Source organism: Ixodes scapularis, unplaced genomic scaffold (assembly GCF_016920785.2).
Source record: "Ixodes scapularis isolate PalLabHiFi unplaced genomic scaffold, ASM1692078v2 PGA_scaffold3__209_contigs__length_174095766, whole genome shotgun sequence".
Taxonomy (NCBI): Eukaryota; Metazoa; Arthropoda; class Arachnida; order Ixodida; family Ixodidae; genus Ixodes; species Ixodes scapularis.
This window is the reverse complement of record NW_024609868.1, coordinates 109379309-109405178: the sequence shown is the minus strand read 5'-3', so window position 1 is coordinate 109405178 and position 25870 is coordinate 109379309. Positions and strand designations below refer to the sequence as shown.

The window sequence follows — 25870 nt, the reverse complement described above, 5'->3', positions numbered from 1 at the left end:
ATCGTCCCCGACTCCGGCCGTTTCTAAGCCTAAACATACGCGGTAACCGTTGATATGGCAACGTATTGCTACTCCATGGCTCCGAGTAGATTTCGTTCGTTGCACGATACCTGCAGCTTGAAAACAAGTATTTCAAGGCTTCAAAGTCGCTCCAGCTCAGATCTAAATAGTGCAGCTGCTCGCAGAGTGTGCGCGCTCGCGTTCGTTTCAGTCTCGGCATAATTGAAGGCCTAAATTTTCGGCTGCAGATGGTCGAAGCGCACACGAACGCCCAAAAAATTCCAGAACGAGCCATACCTAAAACGGTGCGCAAGCAGAGGAGGAAGAAAAGAGCAACAAAAAATACAAATTAGTCGTTAGTTGTTTATAAAGCAGGAGTTTAGTCTGCCAGAACATGGCGACATTGTTACCCACTGTAGATAAGCGATTTAACCAGTGCAGTACGACTGCTAGCCTGGGGTCTTTAGCCTGCACCACGGAGTAGTGATACACGACCGCAAGCCGGTACGATGCTTATCCAGATCGAAACGGGCAGGGGTGGGGATTGAACCCAAGGTCTCTGGGTTCTGCAGTGCGAGCTTTCTCTCCACGTGCTCCGAGTTGGTGTGCGCTAGACACTCGGCCACCGATCCCCCCCCCCCCCCAAAAAAAAAAAAAAAAAAAAAAACGACGACGACGACGCTTCAGCCAGGACGATCGAATTTGTCGCTTTAGCAAGACTACGGTATTTTATGGTTATTTCCTGGTTTATTGACCGAATATTTCCCTGGTTTTTCAAGAAGACGTCTCCTTTCCGCACCCAATCAGGAGCTACGACTCCGCCCAACGGGGGCCACGTAATATGAGCCTCCCGAATCCACCACAGCCTAACCAGGATGAATCTGGAACTGCCAAACCGCATAACAAGCCTGAAGACTCTCATGATAGCGTCATGGATGACTTCGAGGACGAAGCTGGGTGGCAAACCCAAACGTCGAAGAAGAGACGCCACGGCTCAAATTCAAGTGAGGACACAATCATAACCCAGCCGGGTTATAATCTCACAGTCACTGTTAAGCCTAACGACCCAACCACGATCATCACCAACATGAACCCTCTGGTACTAAAACAAAAGCTGGACAGCCTGGCCCCAGTCGGTGTCATCCAGATTCGGCCCAACTACCGATTGAATCTTCTGGCCATCGATGCTAGAAATGTAGAATCCACCAAAGCACTCCTGCAACTGAAAATCCTGGGAACAGTTCAAGTTCAGACTTACGAACCTCCTCCACCATCGGCATCTGTGGGTATTATTCGAGGAGTATCTGCAGGCATCGAAGACGCTGATCTCTAGGCAGCCATGCGAGAAAAAGCTTCAGTAATCCACGTAAGAAGACTTGGAAAGTCAGAAATTGTCAAACTGGTCTTCGCAACGAAATCCTCACCTGAATATGTCATTGCGGGGCATACACGTTACAAAGTCCTTCCGTACCTTGAAAAGCCAAGGCAGTGTCTGAAGTGCAATCGCTTCGGACACATTGCAGGTACCTGTTTTAAGGCACAGCGCTGCAGTCATTGTGGCGGCGACCACGGAGTAAATGAGTGTGCAGCTGAGCAGCCTAAATGCACCAACTGTAAGAAGCGCCAAAATGCGACATCAAAAGTTTGTGCCATCTACAAAGTAGAAACACAAATCAGCAACTACAAAAGTTCCAAAATCTTAACTACACGTCCGCTAAATCTGCTATCGAAAATGACCAAGGGGCCTGTGGAACTGGAAGACACTGGACACCTCGAAAACGATCGCAAGGCTCAAAAGAAGATGAGCAATCGCGTATTCCACTCCATAACGAGGATAACTTCCCTCCTTTGGAAAACTTGACTGGCAAAACTGCTTCAGACGCCTCAGCAGCTCCCCCAGTACAGTCTGGACCAAACACTCAGCCTTCTAGTGCTTCAGCAGCTACCGCCAAAAAAGGCCCTTCAAGAGGTCTGGCCCGGCCAACCCGAAAGCACAGTGAGCCACCTGCTGATCCTAAACCAATACCTAATGCAACACCTAAGCCTCAAAGCTTCGGAAGTGCGATTTGTACGTTAGCCATACAGCTACGTACCTTTCTTACGTCTCTAAATTTTCCATTCGCTCAGGCACTATTTACAGTAATTGACATGCTCCTGCCATTTTCCAGCTCCTGGTCTAAGTAGTCTCGCCTTAATAAGGCCGGTCTGCAATCGACGCAAAATCATCTTCCTCGCTGCGTAAGACGCTGTTTAATACCTCAGATTTTTCAGTGGAATGTTAATGAACTACGAAATCGGATAGACGACTTACGGCAATATCTACAAAGGCACCAAATTGAAGTACTAGCCCTCCAGGAAACAAACTGCAAACCACAATCGATTCGTCTGTCGCCCTATGTTATCTACAATAGTACGCCTCGGACGACTCTCACACCAACAGATCATCCAAAGGCATCCTTGTACGTACACCGAGATCTACCTCAATTACAAGTGGACCTGTCGGACTTGCGCGATAACATCGCCGAATATGTCGCTGTCACAATCAAAAAAGGGAACTCAGACGTCACCGTCATCTCAGTCTACATTAGACCTAACGGTCAGTGGGACCCATCCTCAATGCGTGCAATTCTCTCGCGATGCGCACCAGCCACCCTGTTTCTTGGGGATTTTAACGCCCACAACGAGACCTGGGGGAATAAGAAAACAACACCTCGCGGGCGACTGCTCGAGGATGCCGCAAGTGCCCTTGGTCTTCACTGCTTGAACGACGGAGTAGCCACCTTCGTACGACCTGGCGTGGAGGGAAGTGTACTTGACCTTAGCTTCACTACGTCCCCAGTATGAGCCTTGTGGTCAGCGGAACCTGATAGCTGGGGCAGCGACCACCTACCGATCAAAATCACTTCACTAGAAGGAGGCCCCACCACCACGCACAAGACTTGCAAAGTGACTAACTGGGATGCTTACCGCGTGTTGTTTGCCGAAATAATGTCTCTAGGCAATTTGGATTACACGACAGCCATCTCCAATGCGTTATCCAAAGCGACCAGAACCGAGATCATTCCCACATACCGACCAAACCCTGACCTAAAATACCTCAAGTTACGTGCCTCGCGACGCCAGGCACAGCGCCGAGCACTTAAAACATCAAAGCAAGAGGACATTCAGCGATATCGAAAGATAGACAAAGCATTCCGGAAGCACACCAAACGATTACAAAGGGGACAATGGCGGCAGCGTTGCGAGTCGCTTCACTCCCCTGGTGGAGGAAAACAAGCTTGGCGCATGGCCCGTGTCCTTGCCGCGCACGCTGTTCCACGTCACCCGTTCTTGGTTTTGTCATCGCCCAGAACATCACTGTGGCTCAAGCAGTAGAATTCCTTGCCGATGAATTCACCTCTGTCCCTGTCTCACCCCAAGGCTATACCGCGCATAGCACCACTACTAACACTTTACCAACAACATTGGCCGCGAACGACGTGGACTTTACGCTGAAGGAACTCCAACATGCTCTTCGCCGCTCTGCTCGCAAACGTACCGCTCCAGGGCCAGATGGGATCACCTTTCAGGCCTTGCGCAATTTAGATGTAACGGCCCTTCCGGGCCTTTTGGAATATCTCAATGACATCTGGCGCTCGGCAGTCCTGCCACGCGCATGGCTCACATCTGAAGTAGTTCCCATTCATAAACCAGGGAAGCCATCCGGTGACATCAGCTCCTACAGGCCTATCTCCCTCACCTGCTGTCTCGGCAAGGTTCTGGAGCGGATGGTCCTAAGACGCCTTGACTGGCAGCTTGAGACATCTGGCGCTCTACCCCATCAATTATCAGGCTTCCGGAAACGGCGGTGCACAACAGACGCGATTGGTGACCTTGTCTCAGACATGGAACAATCAAAGGCAACTCGCCAAGCAACCTCGGCAATATTCCTTGATATCAAAAAAGCCTTTGACTCTATCCCACACGAAACCATTCTAGCTCAGCTAATCAGGCTTGGTGTTACCGGCCGAGCACTCGCATTCGTTCGTGCATTCCTGACAGGGCGTACAATGTGCGTTCGCTTAGAAGGTATGCGCAGTTCGCAACGGCAAGTAGCCCAGGGTGTTCCTCAGGGCAGCGTCATTAGCCCATGTTTGTTCAATGCAGCAATGGCAGCTCTGCCGGAGGCCCTGCAGCCCTTGAACACACCCTCTCCAGTCATAAACATCGCAATTTACGCCGACGATGTTGCTCTCTGGGCTACTGCCCCAACTAGCTCATACAGTAACATGCAGCGAACAGTCCAGCTAGGCCTCGACGCTATAGTTGGCGTGATATCTCGGCTTGGTCTTACGTTATCGGCGTCTAAAATAGCTGCTCTTCAATACCACCCTTCGGCCGGGTCTTCGATCAACCGAAGTTACACGATCAATGGGACAAACGTGACAAGGGTTCGAACATACCCCTATCTAGGCTTCCTCCTGGATGATCGAGTCTCTTGGCGACCAGCAGTCACGACAACCATTATCAGATGTCGCCGACACCTCAACGCTATCCGCATGATCATTGGCAGCAGATGGGGGACCGTACAGGCAATGATGATGCATCTCTACAGAGGTCTTATTCTTTCAAGGTTGCTATACGCACTGCCACTGGTGCACCTCGACAATGCCCAGAGTTCAGCAGTTGAGATTCTTCAGAGAGTGGCAGTCCGTCTGTGCCTTGGATTACCCAGATATTCACCAAACGTTCCAACACTAGTGGAAGCGAGGGTAAACCTAGTGGAAAATTACGGTAGAGAACAAACACTCCGGCACATAGAGAGGCAAACTGTCTGTCGCTGAACTGCTCCCCTTTTGAATCGCCTTCGCCAACGCCCCCTTTCTTGCCTTGGTTCTCTGGCAACGGAGTTTATGACCTTTATTGGTGATCCGGACACCGACTACCCGGCACCGCCACCATATGCCCCTCCACTGAACATAAATGAGATTGTTCCAACGCTCAAAAGCAAACGCAACACAGCACAGGTCGTTGCCCGGACAACTACAGAGGATCATATTGAGACACTGTACCAGGGATGGATGCGAATATACACCGACGGCTGAGTTCTTCATAGCAGCAAGTCATCTACCGCAGCGGTTTACATACCTGACCTGAATGTGTCTCATGCCAGAAAGCTCAGCTTCCACGCAACATCAACAACCGCTGAGTTGGTGGCCCTTAGACTTGGACTTGACGCCCTGGAGAAACTTCCTTACTGCGGAAAAGCTTTGCTCCTTACCGACTCCAAAATAGCCCTACAACATCTCGGTAATCTTGATGATGCCCCTCAATATGCCCGATACATTGCACACCTTGCAAGAAACCTCCAAGCGAAGGGCTGGGAAATATCATTCCAATGGTTGCCCTCACATGTAGGCATTTCGGGTTACGAAACGGCCGACCTTCTTGCCGCTGCGGCACACCAGCTTGGTACTCCCATGATCGTGGTGCCGAAGATTCATGAAGCCAAGCTGCTAATTCACCAAGCGATAACCAAGAATCATCCGGACCCACGGTTCGCTGACGGGAGACCACCCCCACGCGTCCCTTCGAAGCTACCACGTGCAAGCGCCTCCGTACTACACCGGCTTCGCACAGACTGTGTCTATACTGCATCTGCCGTCCACCGAATTGACGCAACGATGAGCCCAAACTGCTCTACTTCTGACACTCGTGAGGATGTGGACCATCTCTTTTGGGCCTGTCCCAATTACGCAGACGAGAGAAAAATCTTCGACAAACTACAGATCGCGGGAGTTGCCCGCTCTATACTACGCAAGATATTCTTCCCCCCCCCCCCGGCTCCGTTCGTGATGCCGCAAGAACATTCTCTTGTCTTCTTGTATTGTCAATAGATATACAGTAGTGGACAAACCTAATCAAGTAACTGTGACTTTACCCAAGATGCCTTCTCTCTTCCCTCTTCACCTTTCTAATCTTTTCTTTTGATCCCCTCTTTTCCCATCCCCAACCTGGAACTGGCTTGCCCCGAATCGACGGTGTGGTCAGGGATGGGCAAAATACATCCAAATATGTATCGAAATACAAATACAAAATACTTCGTCAAAAATGTATTTAATTATAAATCTAATTACATTTCCAAAAAAGCATTTAAGTACAAGATAAAAATACAACCAAATGTATTTGGTCTCCTCCAAATACTTTTCCAAATACATTCCTCAAAATTTGCGTCTGCGACTTCAGGGCACCTACAACGGGTTTCTGGGTATCTCATTTTAATTTGGCATCGCACACTCGGGAGTTAGTGTGCGATGCTCTAGTAACGTAATAGAAATATAATCACAAAAAAATTGTAATCAGCTTGGACGTAATAGGTGAAAAAAGTGCAGAGCTTCAAGCAGCTTTTTTTGTCGATTACATTTTGGTATACACCAACAAAGAACCGAGACGACCAAGACGCGCAGCACTAGCTAGAGAATATTTTATTGTTGCAACTCGCACCAGTTACGAAAATCTGGACGACCCGCGCATTTAGAATGTTCCAGGTAAAAATATGGATGCAAACCAGGCTGGAAAGCATCACAAGTTGTCACAGGCACTTATTTAGCCAGTCGGCCTGTGAACGTCGATTTCGTTTCTTTTATTGCCCTGGACTAGCACCGTAATCACAAAGTCACCAAAGGCTTGTGCTTGATTGAGAGATACTGCATCCGGTGCAGAACGTAGTTTCCTTCCTCTTCTGGACAGTGACAATAAATTTGAGGGATGTATTTTCGCCCACAAAATTGTATTTAATTACAATTGTGTATTTGAAATACCCACGTTTTAGTATTTAAATACACACGTCAAATACATTACCCAATTTGTAATTAAATACGAATGCAAAATACACAAAGTATTTGAAATACGTATTTCAAATACTTGTGTTTAGAATGCTGCCCATCCCTGGGTGTGGTTAATAAGTTCCAGGCTTCCTTTCTTTCTAACACTTCTCTCTCTCTCTCTCTCTCCCCCCAAGAAAAGGGCACAGGAAAGAGCACTGAGTCCTAACTTATGTATTGTGAAAGAAAGAGAAAGAGCAGGGATAGGGCAAAATACATGCAAATATGTATCGAAATACAAATACTTCGCCAAAAATGTATTTAATTACAAATTTAATTACATTTTCAAAAAAGCGTTTAAGTACAAGATACAAATACAACCGAATGTATTTTGTCTCCTCCAAATACTTTTCCAAATACATTCCTCGAAATTTGCGTCAGCGACTTCAGGGTGCCTGTAACGGGTTTCTGGGTATCTCATTTTATTTTTGCATCACACACTCGGGAGTTAGTGTGCGAGGCTCTAGTAACGGAATAGGAATATAATCGCAAGAAAAATGTAATGAGCTTCGAGCAGTTTTTTTTTGTCGATTACATTTTGGTATAGACCAACAAAGAACCGAGACGACCAAGACGCGCAGCACTAGCTAAAGAATTTGTTATTGTTGCAACTCGCACGAGTTACGAAAATCTGGACGACCCGCGCATTTAGAATGTTCCTGGCAAAGTTTCGCCGTATTATCCCTTTAAAGAAAGTTCGTAAATAGCAAAGACAGCAAAAACCTGTTTTTTTAGTTTACGTATTTTACCTTAAGCAAGTTTGTCTTTTATTGTCTCTAATATTTTCCATTTTACGATGTACTACACGGATGGCGCTACGAATCATCTAAGACATTCGTGCGCCGTGTACGCGTTAGGTGACCTTCGCAAGGGGCGAAGTGACGCGCGGGTCCCGTGGTCACGGGATTCCTTCGCAGCACTGGTTTGTTTGGGATGGTTCGCAGCATCCGCGGTGGGCCTGCTGTCCATCGTAAGGGGAAACGGAGTATAGACTCTCGCTTGTTTGTTTGTTTCTCCGCGGGACGAACCCGGCGTTATGATTAGATTCTGTTTACCAACGGTTTACGATGAAAACGTGCTAGCCACCCGGCAGATTGCAGGGGGCGATAATGAGCGTCAGCCAAAGCAATAGAAGCAGCAGCTCCCTTTCAATGTTTTGCACAAGCAAATATTTCGGTGTCTGGCTTTCCAATCAGTGCAACGTCGTAAGATGGTTCAAGAAAAGGGGATTGTGAAACTTGCGTTGTTCGGTGTTATTTTCATTAAAACTGGATAGGTTTATGCAGGCAACTTGCAGGGTCTAGTGGGAAGGTCCCTTTTTATAACAGTGTAAAGGAGGGCGGAGGTAGGGTGGAGTTGGCAAACATTCCTGTCGAGCCGGGAAAGCTTCGGTAATATCGGGACTTATCCATTCGATTCCAATGGCTCTTAAGTATTATTCTACCGTAAGCCAAATGGCAACGAGGGTGTACCCGTTGTCGTCGCAAAATGTATTCACATGCCTTAGTAGAAGCACTCAGGCGATATAGTCGACGAAGACTGGGAATACGTCCAGTCCATGTGGAACGCCGGTTCTATGTTCTTTAACAAGAGCAGTGAAAAAGTACTCATTTCTGATTTTAAATTTTCAGTCATCTAAATAATAACTTTGTAACATTATAAAACGATTAATAATACTATTTGTCGTTTTTCTTTAGCGTTCAATTATTAACAAATGAAAACATGTAACATTCAAGTAACAAGGATAATGATTTAAACAATCGTTAAAGGGGCGCTGAATCAATCTTTATAATTTCACTAAATGTCGTATAGAATTAATCCTTGAGGTTAATTACCAACAAAAGACGCACTAGTTTCCTCTCCGCGCAATGGCTGACACACAGAAGAACTAGAAAATATTTAGAAAGTTTTAGTTATATGCACTGCAAAAAATTCCGAGGACAACTGAGTGCTTATGAGTTTGTGAATGCGAAAACATGACGGTCGTTCATCCGCTCTCTTAGTTTGTCTGCGGTGGACGGGTGTGGACGGCCACGTTTCGCTAATGCCTTGGCATAGCCTCGGCTATACTCACAAAGCATGGCAGTTCGACGACGGAGCCATAGAGTGCCCGGTCGGAGATTTGGAGCGCGAGGATCTGGTAGCACAGAGCATTTCTCGAGGAACCTGGTCGTCAGCGTACAGCTTTTGCAGGGGGAAAGATCCGAAACATGGTTTTCAAACCCGTCGGGAAAAGAAGCGGTAGCGCGAGGAATGCGAGGAGCACAGGCAGACATTCCATCGCTCGGGAGAAGTGTGTTTCGGCGTCTCGCCGCAGCGGGGCGCCTGTCACCTGGCTCTCTCAGAGCTTCTCGATATGCTCCCCCAAAAGGGGAGCGGACCTGTGGATTTGTTCTCCCCGAGCCGCCGAGATCGACCCCGTGAGGAGCAAACCATCCAGCGCCATGCCGGAAAGCCACCGCTACAGACGCTCCAACGACGTTGCACGTGCCCCAGCGTGTGTTCCCCTACTTCCGCCTCCTTCTTTTCCTTTCCCATTTTCACACGCGACGCCGCTATTCACCGATTTCAGTCACGTAACGAGCGAAGCATCCAGGACCGTGCAGGAAAGCCGGCGCTACGGCCACCCGCAGAGGCTGAATGCGCACTTTTGTCCCACATAATGCACCCCAAAACTTTAGTTCAACGTACAGCGCACCGTAGTCCAACAGTCGGCCCCAAATTTTAAGAGGGGCTTGATAACGGTGCGATGTAACTTATTAAATAGCTAAAGTACGTATCAGAGACCACAAAAAGAAAACCCTGAGGTTTTTCAGTAGAGCCAAGTAAACCCCGATTATTATTTTTTTCAATTGAAAACGAGCGTGTTGGTTAATAGATACAAAACTTGAAAGTATAAAACAGAGAGGACGAGGACGGGAACAGGACATCTTTCATCTTTCAAAAGTGAAAGATGTCCTGTTCCCATCCTCGTCCTCTCTGTTTTATACTTTCAAGTTTTGTATCATTTTTTTGTAGTAAGTGACACGTACATTAACTATTTTAATAAGGTGTACCACAGGGCTATCAAGCCTCTCACGAAAGTTAGTACCGACAGATCGACGTCAGTGCACTGTACATCGAACTGAAGTCTTGGAGTGTATTATATGGGACAAAGGGTTTAAGAATACACCCTTTTTTCTAAGAGTGCAGGCTTTGTCAGTATAGAGGAGGCTATGGCCCGGTTGCCGAGCGCGCTCTCTCGTGAGGTGGCTGCAGCCCACCTCCCCCCCCCCCCCCCCCCCTCCCCCAGCTTCCGCCTCCGGCAAGACATGCCTGCCGAAAAGGGGAGTGGTAAGGAAACCGGCTAGGTCGGACCTCCCCCCCTTTTACGGCAACGCCTGACCCGAGAGCGGCATCCGAGCGCGCGCTCTCATAAAGCGGCTGCCAATGGCTATCTAAGAGCCGTTTTGCTCAGCCAGTGGAAGAGTGGGTCTTTCTTTCGCGCTTTTTTGTGGTTACAGGAGCCGCCGGCTACGCTCCATGGGATAGTTAATACTTTCGCATTAAAAATGAACAGCCTTCACACCCCATTTACTCGCGGTCAAAACAAGAGACCAATTGATATTGTGCGGAATACACGCTGTCGATTTTCATCATACCCACGCACTCGGGCTGGCGAAGCACAGTGCAGGTGCTGAGCTCCAAGCATTATGAAGGTTTGGCTGTTCCCATCGATGCTGCGATTTCACAAAAACACCACGCGAATGCTCGTCGACGGTTTCAGTCAATTGCAGTATCAGAAATCCAAGTCGAGTGTTCACGAAGTGCCCGAGCCCAATATTTTTTTTCTTTAAGGCAAATAAATTACTTTAGAAACTGATATCATTCGAGACATTCGGCGATATTTCAATCGCATTATACAAGTCATCTTTATAAATCACTTTCATTCTACGCGTGACGTCACGTTTCAAGTGAGCGTTGTGACTTTTTTTTAAATTCTCGCTTGTGATAATGCGGCTGTAACGTCATGACCCTATCGACCAATCAAGAGTTACGTGTCACGCCACCGACGCCGGCTTTTCCGCCACGCCACCGAAGCCGGTTTTACTGCCATACTACTTCCTTAACGCTCTCGCGTTAAAAACAACAAAAAGGGAGGCAGTTCAAAGAAAGGATACTTTCAAAAATAGCAAATTAAGCTCTTCCCGCAAAGCCCTTGGCTCTTGTTTCAAGGTTTGATCGATAAAATTAAACCAGGTTGTTCGGCCCGCATAAATGAACTTCTATCGCAGAAAGCTGAAACTCCGTCACAATGTGAGGCTAACGATGGTAATTCGATGCGAAATTTTAAGCACATGACGTTATCTACATCAAAAGATACAAATTAAAAACAAAATTTCTGTATGAGCTGACCCCGGCCTAAGCCTAATAATCATCAAACCAAAATTTCAGATTATGGGCGTATGTAGCAATTAGGCCATTAGAAAACTTGTCAGCAAGAAAGAAAACAATATCGTCTGTCTTAGTGAAAGCTTTTTTACTGAAATAAATACTACAGGCGCTCACAATCTTGAATTTCGCTTTGGTGAATACTAGCCTTAGGTGGATGTCAGCTCATAGCGACATTTTGTTTTAGACCCAAGCTCTTAGGCGGCCGTTTCCGCGTTAAGCGGCGTCGGCGTCGCCGTCACTGTTGGCGTAACCGCGCGCGTTGCGTTATGGGACATCACAATTTCCCCACTAAATTTAGCGGGGAAACTGAATTGCTGTTGAGGTCATATGACGACAGTTTTACAGCTAAATTTAGCGGAGAAACTGAATGCGCACTGTTGCATTATGGGACGTAACAGACCTGCACACCAATGCAGTTTCCCCACTAAATTATCGGGGAATTGATTTGGTGTTGAGGTCACATGACGACAGTTTTACAGCTAAATTTAGCGGAGGAACTGAATGCGCACTGTTGCATTATGGGACGTAACAGACCTGCACACCAATGCAGTTTCCCCACTAAATTATCGGGGAATTGATTTGGTGTTGAGGTCACATGACGTCAATTTTCCCGCTAATTCTAGCGGAGAAACTGAATTTGTTCATAAGTGACGTGACACGAAGTCATGTGACGTCATTTTCCCCGCTTAATTTAGCGGGGAAACAGAATTGGTGTTGAGGTCACGTGGTGTCAATTTTCCAGCTAAATTTAGTGGGGAAGCTGTGGGAGAAGGAGAGGGTATGGAGGAGAAGCGGTAGAGGGTCCACTGGAGGAGGGGGGGGGAGAGTATGGAGGAGGAGGGGACGCTAGGGGAGTGGGGGAGGGGAGAGTATGGAGGAGGAGGAGGGGACGGTTGAGGAGGAGGACACGCAAGAGGAGGAAGCTGCAGGAAAAGTATGTGAGGAAAGTAATCTATATTTGTACATATATATATATATATATATATATATATATATATATATATACAGTTTTCTTTTTCTGAATAACAAATTTATTTTAAAAAGCCCTGAAAGTTATGCGGTTTGTGCATAACTTATGCTTAAGTTGAGCTTTCACGGCTTTGTCTAAACAAACGTGCTAATTAAAAAAACACCCGGTATTTATATTTATTTTTTTTTAAATTGTTTAGCACCGCATATAGCAAAATTATAATGCCTCAAGAGCTGCGCACTAATTTCACATTAGAGAGAATTGTAAACGTGCTCAACCTTTTTAAAGGGACCATGAAATGATTTTAAAATCGAGTTTCATCCACCGCACGTCGTAAAAGGTGTGAAAAGAAACACAAAAACACAAAAATAGGGAGCCAAAAAAAAATTTGCTATAGAACTTTTAAAAGAAAACTGGACTCTTTTGCGCCTTCCTTCCTTAGCCTGTTCACTACGATGCATCCGCGGAAATGGAGCACGTCAGCCAAATCCAGGTCGCCTATTGGGTAAGAGCCTACCTCACCAGCTCCGCGATCGTAAACAATAAATAGCCGGTGAATGTTTCCTGAAAGTTTTGTTAAATAATATTCAGATCCACATTTTGTAGCATAATTAGAGATGTGTGGCGAAAATTGCCAAATTTGATAATGCTGAGAGCCAAGCGCCATCTATCGTGTGGTAAACGAAGCAACTACTGCGCGTGCGCAGTAGGGCAGGGCCGACAGTTACTTGGGTGGCGGCGGCCGCCGACGAACGTTTATTTTATTTGTTTTCCTTCCTCTCAAAACTCTGACTGACTGAACGTTTATTTTTCTACGTGTTCTTCCCGCGCGTGCCGACTTCAAGCAGCAAGAAAACAGTACTTAAAACAGACCACGACGATCAAGAACGCTGGATCCACCGACTCCGACGAAGCGAGGTGCTCAGAATATAGGCCTAGCAGGCATTCCGACTCGGCGCTGCGTTGCTTCGTCGCAAGACCGTCTGCCTACGACCGGCTGGCGTGCTAAATGGAATATGCCCGCGCGACCCTTGTGGACCCTTCCCGTATTAGAGTTTGATCACTGACCTCAATTCTAGATTAAGAGGTGAGGTCAATCTCTTCCCCTTGTTTTCCGAGGCAGTGTTGACGAACACCCGTCGAAAAGGGACTCTCGTCGATTCTATCTTGTTTTGTGTGATATAGAGCTGAAATAAACGCCGTATGGATTACCTTCGTAACACGGTATGTACACTTTGTTATTGGTATGCCATTTTTATTCTGACAGACTGCACGTCACTGTCGAGCTATAACAGTTCGTGGGAGGTATACGTACAACCCCGGTCCAACCTTTCTTTGCCGAGTGTCGCGTCAGTATCGAGTTGCAATCGTAAAAGAACGGTCCCGAAGCGCTTACAAACAGCGCGAATACAGCGCTTCCATCGAACGCGCGCGTCCGCTCCGAGTGTAAACAGGTATTTACGTGGCTCTTGCTGACACTCGTAGTTCAAACGTATCTTTTTTAACGTCGGCTCGCTCCTGCATCTCCGAGGCCGCGAAAAACGCCATCTACGTCGCTTTGCAAACGACTGACACGGGCCGGCCCCTCTGCCAACAATGACAGGGTGGTTGACTTCTGGAGTCTTCACCGGAAGACTCGCTGCACTTCCCAACAGGCATACCGGCGTATGGGACTGGTCCCACGCTGTCGCTGTAGTGCAACATATCTCATTGAATTTCGCTCAGCTGCGATGCGGCGATGAGAGGAGCCGATTCAGGAAATACGTCGGTGACATCAGCGCAGTAAAACCTACCGGCGCACCCCAACTCGTTGCCGGTAACACTCCCATTCTCCTATTGCCGAGAGAACTTCCGGTTCCGGAAACGGTTTACGTCACGGCTTGTTTTGCGGTCAGTTGGAGAGAATGAAAAAGTCGATATTTCAATAATTTTTTGTGTAGAAGTTAATAAACCGAGACGAAAACGGATGCCTGTTCGGCATTCAGTGAACATTCACGGTTTAATGTAAAAGTTATCTGGAAAAAGTAAAAAGGTCATTTCATGGTCCCTTTAATTCACCACCACCAATAGCGACACATACTCACAAAGTTTCAGCTTTCCGCGATGCATAGTCTTCTTTTTTTTAGTTGAGTCGAAAAATTAGGTTTAATTTTTTTCTAATCTAACCTTGTACATAGCGAAAGCAAGAAAGGAAGCGAATGCAAAGGAGGAAGCTACCGATTATGGGCAGGACAGAACTTGCAAGGGGTTCTTCCCCCGATGTTGCAACAATTTTCGTGCACACTAGGGTGCCATACAGGCAGTCTTGGGTAGTAACGCGTTAATAGTAACGCCTTATTGTAACTTCGTCACTTTTTTCGGTAACTTGTGACTGTAACGAGTTACCTTTTAAGAATGTAACTTGTAACTATAGTTCTATTACTTTTTCTGACGTAACAGTGAAAGTAACGACGTTTCTTTTGTCGTTATTTTTCAGTTCTTTGTGAATAAGATATCAGTAAACGAGTATAATCAAGCTATTCCTTGCACTTTCCAAATTGTCTGTTCCGATATTTTGAGTGTCAGTTGGCCTTGCAAAAACTTGAGAATACGTTCTCTCTCGCGAGTCACTATCCGAATATAGCCAGGAGTAGATTTGATAAAAAAAAAAAAAGAATGTAGTTATTTTTACGCACTTGCTTGTACTTTGTGACTGAACACTTACATCTCAGTATATTGAAGCACTATCTCTGTTGCGTTTTTTTTTTTTTTTTGCGCACGCTTTTTAATCGGGTGAATCAACCGTGAAACAACAATACACGCGGAGGGAACTTTGTATGTCTCCTATTTTGATTAGCGCCACTACTGCGCACTGCGCATGTTTCGTATTTTGATTTGTGCCACTACTCCGGCGTGGTTTCAACGGTGGAGGCAAAATTTACTGCTGTTGCACAGCCCTTACAAAAATTTTTAATGAATTTCATTTGACAGTTTATGGAGTCTACTCATTACACCTTTTCGAGTCTCAATAGAAATGCAAACGAGTTTTGTAACGAGTCCGTAAGGAGTTTACGAAAACTATTGGCCACCGCGTTCCAATTGATGTTTCGACAAAGGTACCGCATAAAGTTTCCAATGTATTTCATATGAATATAATTTGAAAGTCTATTGACACCGTTTCGAGTCTGTGTTGAAAAACAATTGATTTTTTGTAACGAGTCCCTAAGGAGTTTACGAAAACTATTGGCCACCGCGTTTCAATTACGGTTTTGCCGTGCCACCTCATAAGAATTTCTAATAGATCTCATTTGAAAGTCTAGATACACTGCTTTGAGTCTCTGTTGAAAATCAAATGCTTTTTTCTACCACGTTGTACTTGAGGTTTTGACGTGCCATCTCATTAGGTATATTCCGACGAGTCGGAATATACCAAATGAGATGGCCCATCAAAACCTGAATTGCAACGCTGTAGAAAATAACATTTGATTTTCAACAGAGACTCAAAGCAGTGTATCTAGACACTTTCAAATGAAATGTATTAGAAATTATACTCCTAGCATGGGTTTCTAGATAGACGACTCTAAGGGGGAAGACGGCAATAGGTTGCATAACATGTGGTCCGGATCTAACCGTTGTTTTGAGGGAAGGGGAAAGTGAGTGCAAGTGTTTTACTTATATGTTCGCCTATATACGCATGCAAGGTTCGGAAAATGCCTGCATAAAACCGTGGGAAGGAGTAATAACTGGTTTATTAAAAATGCAAAATTCGAGTATACGGTACACTGCCTTCGTGTTCATGGGGGACCTTGTACTGCCTTCGTGTCCATGGGAGACCTTGTACTGCCTTCGTGTCCATGGGAGACCTTGTACTGCCTTCGTGTCCATGGGAGACCTTGTACTGCCTTCATGTCCATGGGAGACCTTGTACTGGTAACCTATAAAGAAAAAAGATGCACAGTTACACGTTGATCTGCTTATCTAAACTTCAATGTCCGCGCAAGGTATCCTGATCACAGCGCAGCACTACCTCAGCACTGAATCAGTATTACAAACCGGGACATCAGTTCTTTATGAAAGGAGGACCCTCAGAACACACGATACAGGCCATGGAAGTAGCAGTGACTCGTTGCCTTAACAGGACTGAGTTAGCGCTGCACTGTATGTGTGAACCAGCCTTAAATGCAGAAAGTCACATTCAAAATTCCTACATTTTTGCTCACCCAGGCACTTAATTTACACACTACCTTGATAGTTTAATGAGTGGCACTAATAACACTGTCAGGGGCACCATAATGCAAAAGTATATTTTGCCCCCGAGTCTGCGAGAATCAATCGCTCACTGTTTTGCCGCCGCATTGCACTCTTTTTTATTTCGGCTTTTTAAAAGGTCTTCCAAAGATAAGCCAGCAGATGTTGCCGCTTATGAAGTTTACCAAATTCGAACATAGAGAAGCTAAGACTTATAAGCATCTCGCAGAATTAATATGGCAATTCGAGCCAATTGATCCATGATCGTAGACAAGCGCCGCAAAAAACACATGGACAATAAGTGGTGGTAAACACTGGCGCCAGTGTTTTATGCCCACAATTGTTGTCCCTGTGTACTTTTATTTACTTTTTTGTGTTTGTTTACCATCTTGAAGAAGTATTTTTAATCACAACGGACACGAAGGAAAGGGTAATAGGGTTCTATGCGGATCATAAAGCCATGCTCCGAATGGGTGAGTGTCAACTGCAGCTTTCACAACAGTGGCGGATCCAAAGGGCCCCCCCCCCCCTACAAAGTTGACCCCCCTCGCTCCCCCCTTTTCGGAGGGCAATTTGATATGAATGGACCCCCCTTGCACAAGAAAGAATGGGAGAATAGTATCCTTAAAAATTTTCCGCCCACACCAAAACGGAGGTCTGGATCCGCCACACTAAGTTTGAATTATTGGGAGGATCGAGACATCAGAGGCCGAATTCAAAAAGCAAACTTACGATAAAAACTTGCGTATGACAAAACCCGAGAAGAAATCCTTATTAACAAAACAAGATTGTCGCAACTTTTGTGTGACTTACAACGGAATATTACGACATTAGCCAAAGTGTCTCACAAACTTTTTAGGGCAAACATGGCCACACATCACTTGGCTATTTCGCTGCGACCAGCAATGAATATAGAAGCGTGGGCAAGAGGCATGTGTTTTGCGCACTGTTCACATGCATCCCTACTTGAAGCAGCCTAAGGACAATGCTAAACTACACACGGAGGATTCAGCCGACGAGTCTGCCGAGCTGTCCATCCTGCCCGTTAGAGCTAATGAGGTGCAGGACTGCGATCAACGGCGAGATGCGCCAATGAATCAACGAAAGAAAATGCCACACAAATCTTCAGTGCACCCAAAAGGATCCTTCACCTATGAATGGCGTGAACCTGATTTGGTGATCACTAGCGCCCTCTCATACTTCAGTAGTGATTTTCAAAGTGGTCAGCAGCTGTGCGACTCTACCACACTAAAAGGCATATTCCTGACTGGATGTGCCTTTTTAATGCGAAAGCATTATATCTCCACGGAGCGGAAAATCCGAGTTGTACCAAACGTTAACAGAGGAATAAAAGAAAGAATAAAATGTGCTTCCACGGCTGAGATTTGAACCCAGTGCTGCTGTGTGAGAGCCGGGCATGCCAGCTGCTCTGCTATCTCAGCCGCTTCGGAATGCGACATTACTCTCCCCTCAAAAAGAAGCTTGTCCCATTACAGCAAAAGACGGCATGTCTTTACCCGCTCTTCGTCCCTGTTTATCCGAGGCTGTTTTTTCATCATGTTTGACGGCATCGGCGTTCATGTGCCCGAAAGATGGTCATAAAAATATGTCCTCGGTTCGATGACATCACACTCCACGTGACGACATGACGTACCATGATGTCTGACGCCGCATGATGTAATGTAAAACAAATATTAGAGGGGCACTTAGGTATCCCTACGTGGATTGAATGCGAAAGCATTGCCATTCCTAACAATAGAGGGGAAAAAGAAGAAAGTGTCGTTAGGAATGGCAATGCTTTTGCATTCAATCCGCAAAGGGATACCTAAGTGCCCCTGTAATAATTTGTGTTGAGTAGAGCTGAAATAAACGCCGTACGGTGCAGTATATACACGATTAAGTTGCTGCTAGTCGTGAGGCTTAATGTTTTGCACCAACAATACCATAGTTTTTCCTCGGTTGCGACGAAGCGCCACTGCGCTACGAACTTGCTAGAAATTTCTGCATATGCGACCGCTTTCTTCTGGAAACCTATGGTGACCTGTCACTCACTTTTGGCCAAAGAACAGTGAAAATACCAGATGTGAAAACAGCCATAACAAGCATTAAAGAAATCAAGATGGGGGTCATAGCATTAGCTTCCTAACGTGGCGAGACTAGCACAGGATTTCTGTTACTCGCCGTTTATAAGACAGGAGTCGACTTTTTCCGGTCTGATCTTGAAAACAAAGTTTGGTTCGGTTAATTTTGTAGCAGAAGGCCCGTGCTTTCCCATTTGTAGGGTCATTTTCTCGGTTCAAAATATGACACCGAGTCCTTCCCATAAAAATGCATGGGTGCCCGCTAGGACTCTTCGAAATGATTAAATTAACTGAGGTCATGCTATACTCTGTTGCCACTCTAGAATAGCAAAGCCCCTCCCACAAAGCCCTTCACTCTTTTTAATAAGCACACACTAGAGAGGAGGAAAGCCAAGAGGACACCGCCAATCATGGCGAGCAAAGGGAATTGTGGGAGGGGCTTGTGCTATTCTATAGTTGCAACGGACTATAACAAAAGTTTACAGTACCATGAAAACAAAACGACCAAGTATGCACAGAAATTTGCAGGAAGTGTAGCAGGGAAAGAATAGAAAAAACTGCAGCTGCAATATTTACCCTTTAAATTTCCCTCGACAGCAGAGCAGAGACGACATGCTGGTCGTCAGAGCCTGGAGGGCCACCCCCTTGTACTGGGAGCACTTGTAGTCTGAAACAAACAACAAACAAAAAATTAAATGCATGGACAATCCGCACATGCTGTTATTTCGCTTTATTGGCCGCTTCAGAGAAAGCAAGCATGCACACCGTTGTCCAACCATGTCAACTGCTAGCCGAATCTTCCTGCCGCCAGGATTAAGATATTGCTTGCGCTATAAAAAAAAAAAAAAACAATTACACACTACCCAGCTGGCACGCTGAAAGTTCAAACATTGAAGAAACTAACTCATAAAACTTCAATGCACGAGCTACACCTCGTGGACAATACACAAATGTATGTTCAGTGTAAACCTTGGTGCACTGCAAGGCTGCTTTACCTCAGCCAGTTTGGAACATCTGCAGTTTCATTCTTTTCAAGATATTATGCCTGAAAATTTGTGACAAATTAACTGGGTTAAAATTTTTTAACCGACACCCGGCCCAAATATTTAGGAAGTATACTAGTGGGATAATTTCTAACTTACCATAATTATTTTCGGCATCCTGAAGGCGTCGCTTCAGGGTCCAGTTTTCATATTGGATCCACCTCACCCTCACAGCTGCAACCACACTGAAATGTTTGCAAAGTTTCAGGCAGGGTAATAAACGTCTGCAGTTTCTTTCGAACACCACTGTCACAAATTTTGTCTTTTTTGTCATTTTGTTCTGTTTAAGGGTGGTTTGGGGGAGGGTCAATTGCGATTTTTGCACATGTTTACCTGAGCGCCAAAGGCATGAGCTCGGATGAGACTATACTCCCTTTCATACTTAGGGTGCAACGCTGTCAAAGCTACTGGCGCGAGCGTGGGGCTTGATCTCGTTGATCATTTGCACGCCTTCTCGCGCAAGCAAAACCGTAGATAAAGCCACGCACCCGCGCCAGTAGTTTTGACAGCGTTGCACGCTGAGTATGAAACAGAGTATAATGCCGGCCGAACTTCAAACCAATGGGAAGAGGAAGACAAGAGGAAGGAAGTGGGACTTGGAGCGTTTCAGGTTGACCAACCACGAACCTTTGACAACCGCATAGGTCATTCAACACACGTCCCATACCACTTAAACACTGTGTCAAACTGCATTTTGAAGTCAGTCCCAGTTCCAACGGTGTATGAATAAAGGCATCCATTTCGTGGCATGCCTTGAAATGAATCGAAGTGACGCAAGCTGGGAACACACTGCTGCTGCTTCATTTGGGAATAACTGCGGCCCTCGGCTTTATCACATCACAATTGCAAAATGAAAGAGAAGAAAAAAAGGCAAAAGGAACAACTGCTTTATCAATCTAACCGACAAATGTAAACCCAGTTCAATTCTAGAAAGCCAGGGGACCGAAGTTTGTCCTAACAGTACAATCCAGTCCACTTCCATAACTTCAAAACAAAAGATGGATATCCTCTTCAACCATATTGACTGAAAAGGAATATTGGCTCTGCATGAAGCGAATTCCAAGGAAGTCTAATTTCTGAAATGTAATGAAGTATTATCAATGTAATCAATTTATAGTTGAATGACATCAGTACACTGCTAAACCAATAAGACATTTTCTAAAGCAACGGAGTGAAAGTAGCATTAGGAATTCAATACATGCTCTGTTGACATAAGCTACAATTTCTTGGACCATACACAGAATGAGTGGCAACTTCTCATTACGCAACACATAGAACCAAACATTAGGACAAATAAAGCAAACCCAACTAGTTAAAAAATGAAGAAAAAAAATTCTAGCTTAACGAGAAAACGTGTGCCGAGAAAATAGGGAGTTTTAGAATATCGGGCGCTACTTTACCGCGCGTTACGGACGGTAAAATAGCGAGGATTGCGGCGAAGAGTTTTAGAAAGCGTTTCTCTGCCGGGGACCCCCCAAAACACAAGCGTCTCGCGCTTAAAACGCCACCAAGATGTCGCGACAGCTTTTATTTGTAATTTAGAACGTTTAATCTTGAAAATTAAACAAGCTTTTTGTCCAGAGTAACATTTTTATAGTTGTTTTATACTCAATGCCGCATGTTTTGTTTTTGTCACTGCCAAGCTGCTCTGTTGTACCAGACCATTGAAGGACTCTGGTTGTACTTACAAAGCCCAGACGATCCACTACCCAGGCATGCTTAGATGCAAAGTACAGGCCAGCTAGCCTGTACTTTTGACTCTTTTCTCGATGCTTCGATGTCTGCCACGATCGTAAGTACACGCGCCTCGATAGCTTTGCGCCTCGATAGCTCTGAGCTGTGAATCCAGCGATCCGTGGCATTTTGAAAACGCTTCGACCATACCGACCGCGGGCGCCGAGTGCGACTCACGCAGTTCCCGAGCGGGCGACGGCGTCGAAGACGCGATCAACGGAGATGTCGTGGGCGCCGCCTTTTGCGGTACCCACGCCATTATCGAGAAATAACGGGCCCCAAAGCTCGAGTCCGAAGCCTGTTTTCGGTCTCCGCATGCACAGCAGCCACGAGATTACTCTAAAACTCTATAATGTTCACTTCTCGTTCAACGCGTACAATGCAAACAAAGAAGTATGCTTACCAACTGCGTTGAGTTGCTCGTTCTGTCGCGTCGTCGGTCTTCCGCACTCTTCTTGAACATAATCATCACAAGAGAAACTTCACAGATTGATAAACTTGATTAAATTAGCACATTTCCATGTCTAAAGGCCATTACCATCCCGCGACTCAACCAACGGTCGGCAAAACTGGTGAAACCATGGCGGAAAAAGAAACAAAACAAAGAACTGCTGTCGCTACCGATGGGGCGTCGAAGACGCGATCCTTAAAATATGAAACCGAAACCAATAAAAGTTACAATACTGAAACCGAAACTGACCAAATCGCGGTAGTGGGGCGCTGTAAATAGGTCTGTTCCTCTGGTCTGTTCCAGAGCCGTTTATGGTCTGTTCACATGATGCATCGTGTTGGCGAATCTTGTGGCGCAAAACTAGGTTTCGGGAAACAGATTCCCCGTCTGAACTCGACCGAAAAAAGTGGCGCGCCTCCGAAAAAAGTGGCGCGTATTTCTCACTTCTGCAGCAATTTTTCGCTGAAACCTCACCGACGCCCGTCAATCACCCGAAGGAGAAACGCGGACGCTGCCAATGGCCGCTCGACTTCGCTATGACGTCTGACCTTCGAGGAGGAGCGAGCTTTTGGAAGAGTCTGATATTTGGCCGATCCCGTATCCGAGCTTTGCCGAAAGAAAACAAACAAACATGGCGAGCGACAAGCCCCCCTATGCGACAAGCGAAGCGGTGCGTACGGGCGACGAGTCTTGGTCCTACTCGGTTGCAGGTGTGTGAACGGCGCCTACAGTACGGATTGGGGGCGCGGTGCAGATTCGTCAACAGTCGCGGCGGGTGCAAGCACCGTATAGAAACATGATGACCGGGGATAACGTTTTTTATTAGCGGTGTAAAAATGTCTAAAATGCTTCGAGATCATCTCGCGGTTTTTCCCGGGTTTGGCAGGACTAGTAAACCCGGTGAGCCGAATCTGACGAAATTCATTGAGTGGCATTAATAAAACAGGCTGTCCCTTCACACTGTGCGTACTTCATATCATTTTGATGCGAAACGCTTGGTATTCCCGGTGCAGATGACAAGGTTTGGCGGAATTCTCGTGAGTCAATACGTTACAGGTTTCGCGCGTCAAACTCCACGTGTGAACAGGCCGATTTCACGAAATCTTGGTTTCGCTAAACTGTGGCGCGTTGAAGAGATACATCGTGTGAATAAGCCTTTAGGAGTATAGAGAGTGAATACAGTTATTATTTTAAGCACAGGAAATAAATCTGTATATCAGAACTAGCACCGACGCCCTATTTGTTTCGGGTGCAATGCAGTAGGGAGTAGATTTATTGATTTTTTTTTTATAACACTCATTTCAATGTGTAATGAGTAAACTCAAAAGAATTGCTATTGATTGGGTAACGATAAACCTCACTTGAATTTGTAATGAGTAAACTCGAAAGAATTGATATTGATTGGGTAACGATAAACCTCACTTGAATTTGTAATGAGTAAATTCAAAAGAATAGATATGGAGTGGGTAATGATAAAACTCATTTAATGATGAGTTTCTTATGAGTTTCATTTGACTCTATAAAAACACATTAGAAGCTCAATTGAAACTCATTGTTCATTTTTGTAAGGGAGGGCTTGTTTCTGGTTTGCCGGGTACGAACTGGAATATATCAAAAGAGTCCATGAACGCAGAGCAACCGTCAACGAGCCAGCAATATGCTAGTGCTGCCAATGATAGGGATGTTGATGAGAATAGAACAAAGAACTATAGCATGGCCGGCGTACAGAGAGTATTTTTCTGTGGTGAAGGTGATTGCTAACTATTTTACCGCAGTATGCAAACTTTGCAACGAGGAGTACTCCGACAACAAGTCTTCGTGTTCAAATCTGAGAAAACACATCCAGTTGAATTTCGGTCTTTATATTTTTTCATGATATTGACCAATTTTCCAGCTAAATTATTAAGTTTGATTTCAACGCTATGGTGGCAGCCCGACTGATTTGTGTCTATATTTTTTTCCTTTCAAACACTAGTTTTTCCTTAATGTTTGTGTTATAGAAAAGTAACTGAAAAGTAACGTAGTTACTTTTTGAAAGTAAATTGTTGCGGTAACTGTAACGATAACTTCGCTACTTTTTTTCTGAAAGTAACTGTAACTGTTGATGATGATGATTGGGGTTTAATGGCGCAAGAGCGACTACGGCCATATTGCGCCAAGAAAGTTAATTTAAGAAGCCTTGCATTTATATCTAACTTTACTTATCTATATCAAGTGCAAAAGGCCAATTGCATGTAGGAAACTTAACACGCGAGCAAAAGGTACCAAAGGTCTATCACCAAGCAAAAAATAAGGATGAAATGGAAGGTGGTTTCTGAAAAGTTCTGGAAAATATCTTCGACGTTGATGATCGAAAAATCTACAATTCCACAGGATGTGAAGGACAGTTAACATTTTCCCACACTTTTCACAGAGCTTTACATCTTCACCGCAGAGCAAGTGCAGGTGAGTCAATCGAGAATGACCAATTCTCAGGCGGCATAAAAGAACTTCCGAACGGCGGTCCTTATGGGAGGAACTCTCCCACACTTCTAAGTTGGGCTTAATAATGTGAAGTTTGTTATCTATCTGTGTGTCCCAATCCTGTTGCCATACCTTAATAATTGACTTGTTTAAGGCTGGCTTGAGGTCTTGGTGCGGCAGACCAAAAGACGTTCCGTGTAATTTTTTGCAGAAAGTGCAAGATGGTCTGCATTCTCGTTACCGGGAATGCCCACATGACTGGGCACCCAGCAGAAATTTATAAATTGTCCTAGATGGAAAGCTTTGTTTATCTGGAAACGAACCTGTTGCACAAGAGCGTTCTTGCTGTCTGCTAAAGATGAAATAGCTAAGAGAACACTTTGGTAATCAACAAACAGAACTGCTTTGTTAATGTTATTTTCAAGAATATATTCAATAGCCATCAGGATACCATACAGTTCAGCAGTAAAGATAGTTGCTAGAGGGTTGAGTTGCCTCACTTCACTGAAAGCGAGAGAATAAACTGCACAGCCTACACAATTCAATGTTTTCGAGCCATCAGTGTAAAAGTGGAGATAGTCACTATATTTCTGCTCTAGCTCTGCGAACTCCCGCAAGAGAACAAGACGAGGAACAACCTTTTTGCTGTACTTCGAAAGTGACCAATCACAAGAGATTGGCACCAAATCCCAAGGAGCAACCCTATAGGCCTGTCTCAACAAAGGAGGCTCATCAAAACAAAGGTGCAGCGACCTTGCCATGCTCTCAGCCCGAAGGCTCAAGGGCCGAACAATACTGGGCTTATTCTCAAAAAGGCGCAATGATGCAGAGGTCTGCAGAGCAGAGAATGCAGGGTGGTGTGGATCACTATAAACTTTGTAGGCATAGCGGAGACTAAGATATTGTCTGCGTCGCTCAAGGGACATCTGATGTGTTTCAGCATACAGACTCGGCACGGGCGACGTGCGAAAAGCACCCGTGGCCAGACGCAGGCCAAGGTGATGGATTGGGTCCAACATCCTCAAAGCAGATGGTCGTGCCGACGCATATACCGGTGCACCATAATCCAACCGGGACCGCACTAGAGAGTTATAAATTCGCAGCAGACATCGTCTGTCAGACCCCCAAGTTGTGTGCGACAGCACTTTAAGAATATTGGAAGATCGTAGGCATTTTCGTTTTAGTTCTTTCAAATGGGGCACGAATGTGAGCTTCTTGTCAAATATCACGCCTAGAAACTTGTGCGCCTCCTTAACAGTTATGGTAACGTTATTCAGATGCAAGGTAGGATCCGGTGACAACCCCCGACGCAGCGAAAAAAGAACACATACGGTTTTGTCGGGGGAGAAGCGAAACCCATTTTCGGCTGCCCACTTGCTCATCCTGTTGATTGTCAGTTGCAGTTGAGGTTCACAACTATGCAGATTGCAAGAAGAAACTGAAATTTGCACATCATCCACATACAAAGAATAAGATACTGTCGGTGGTATCACCTGAGCCAGGCTATTGATTTTAACTGCAAAAAGTGTGACACTAAGCACCCCTCCCTGAGGGATACCACTTTCTTGAGAAAACACATCTGATAAGGTGGAGCCCAGACGGAC

The 25870-nt window shown here is 45.5% G+C and overlaps 1 protein-coding gene and 1 pseudogene across 1 annotated transcript in view; both read left to right on the top strand.

Annotated features, from left to right (window-relative positions):
• The first annotated feature begins 931 nt into the window (after positions 1-931).
• Positions 932-2184, top strand: LOC120840852 (annotated as a pseudogene).
• A 1964-nt stretch (positions 2185-4148) lies between these two features.
• Positions 4149-25870, top strand: part of LOC121837248 — a 90586-nt gene continuing 68864 nt past the window's right edge. Inside the window, exon 1 of the mRNA XM_042292833.1 lies at positions 4149-4430. Coding sequence (XP_042148767.1) covers positions 4149-4430 — 282 coding nt within the window. The remainder of the gene's footprint in view (positions 4431-25870) is intronic.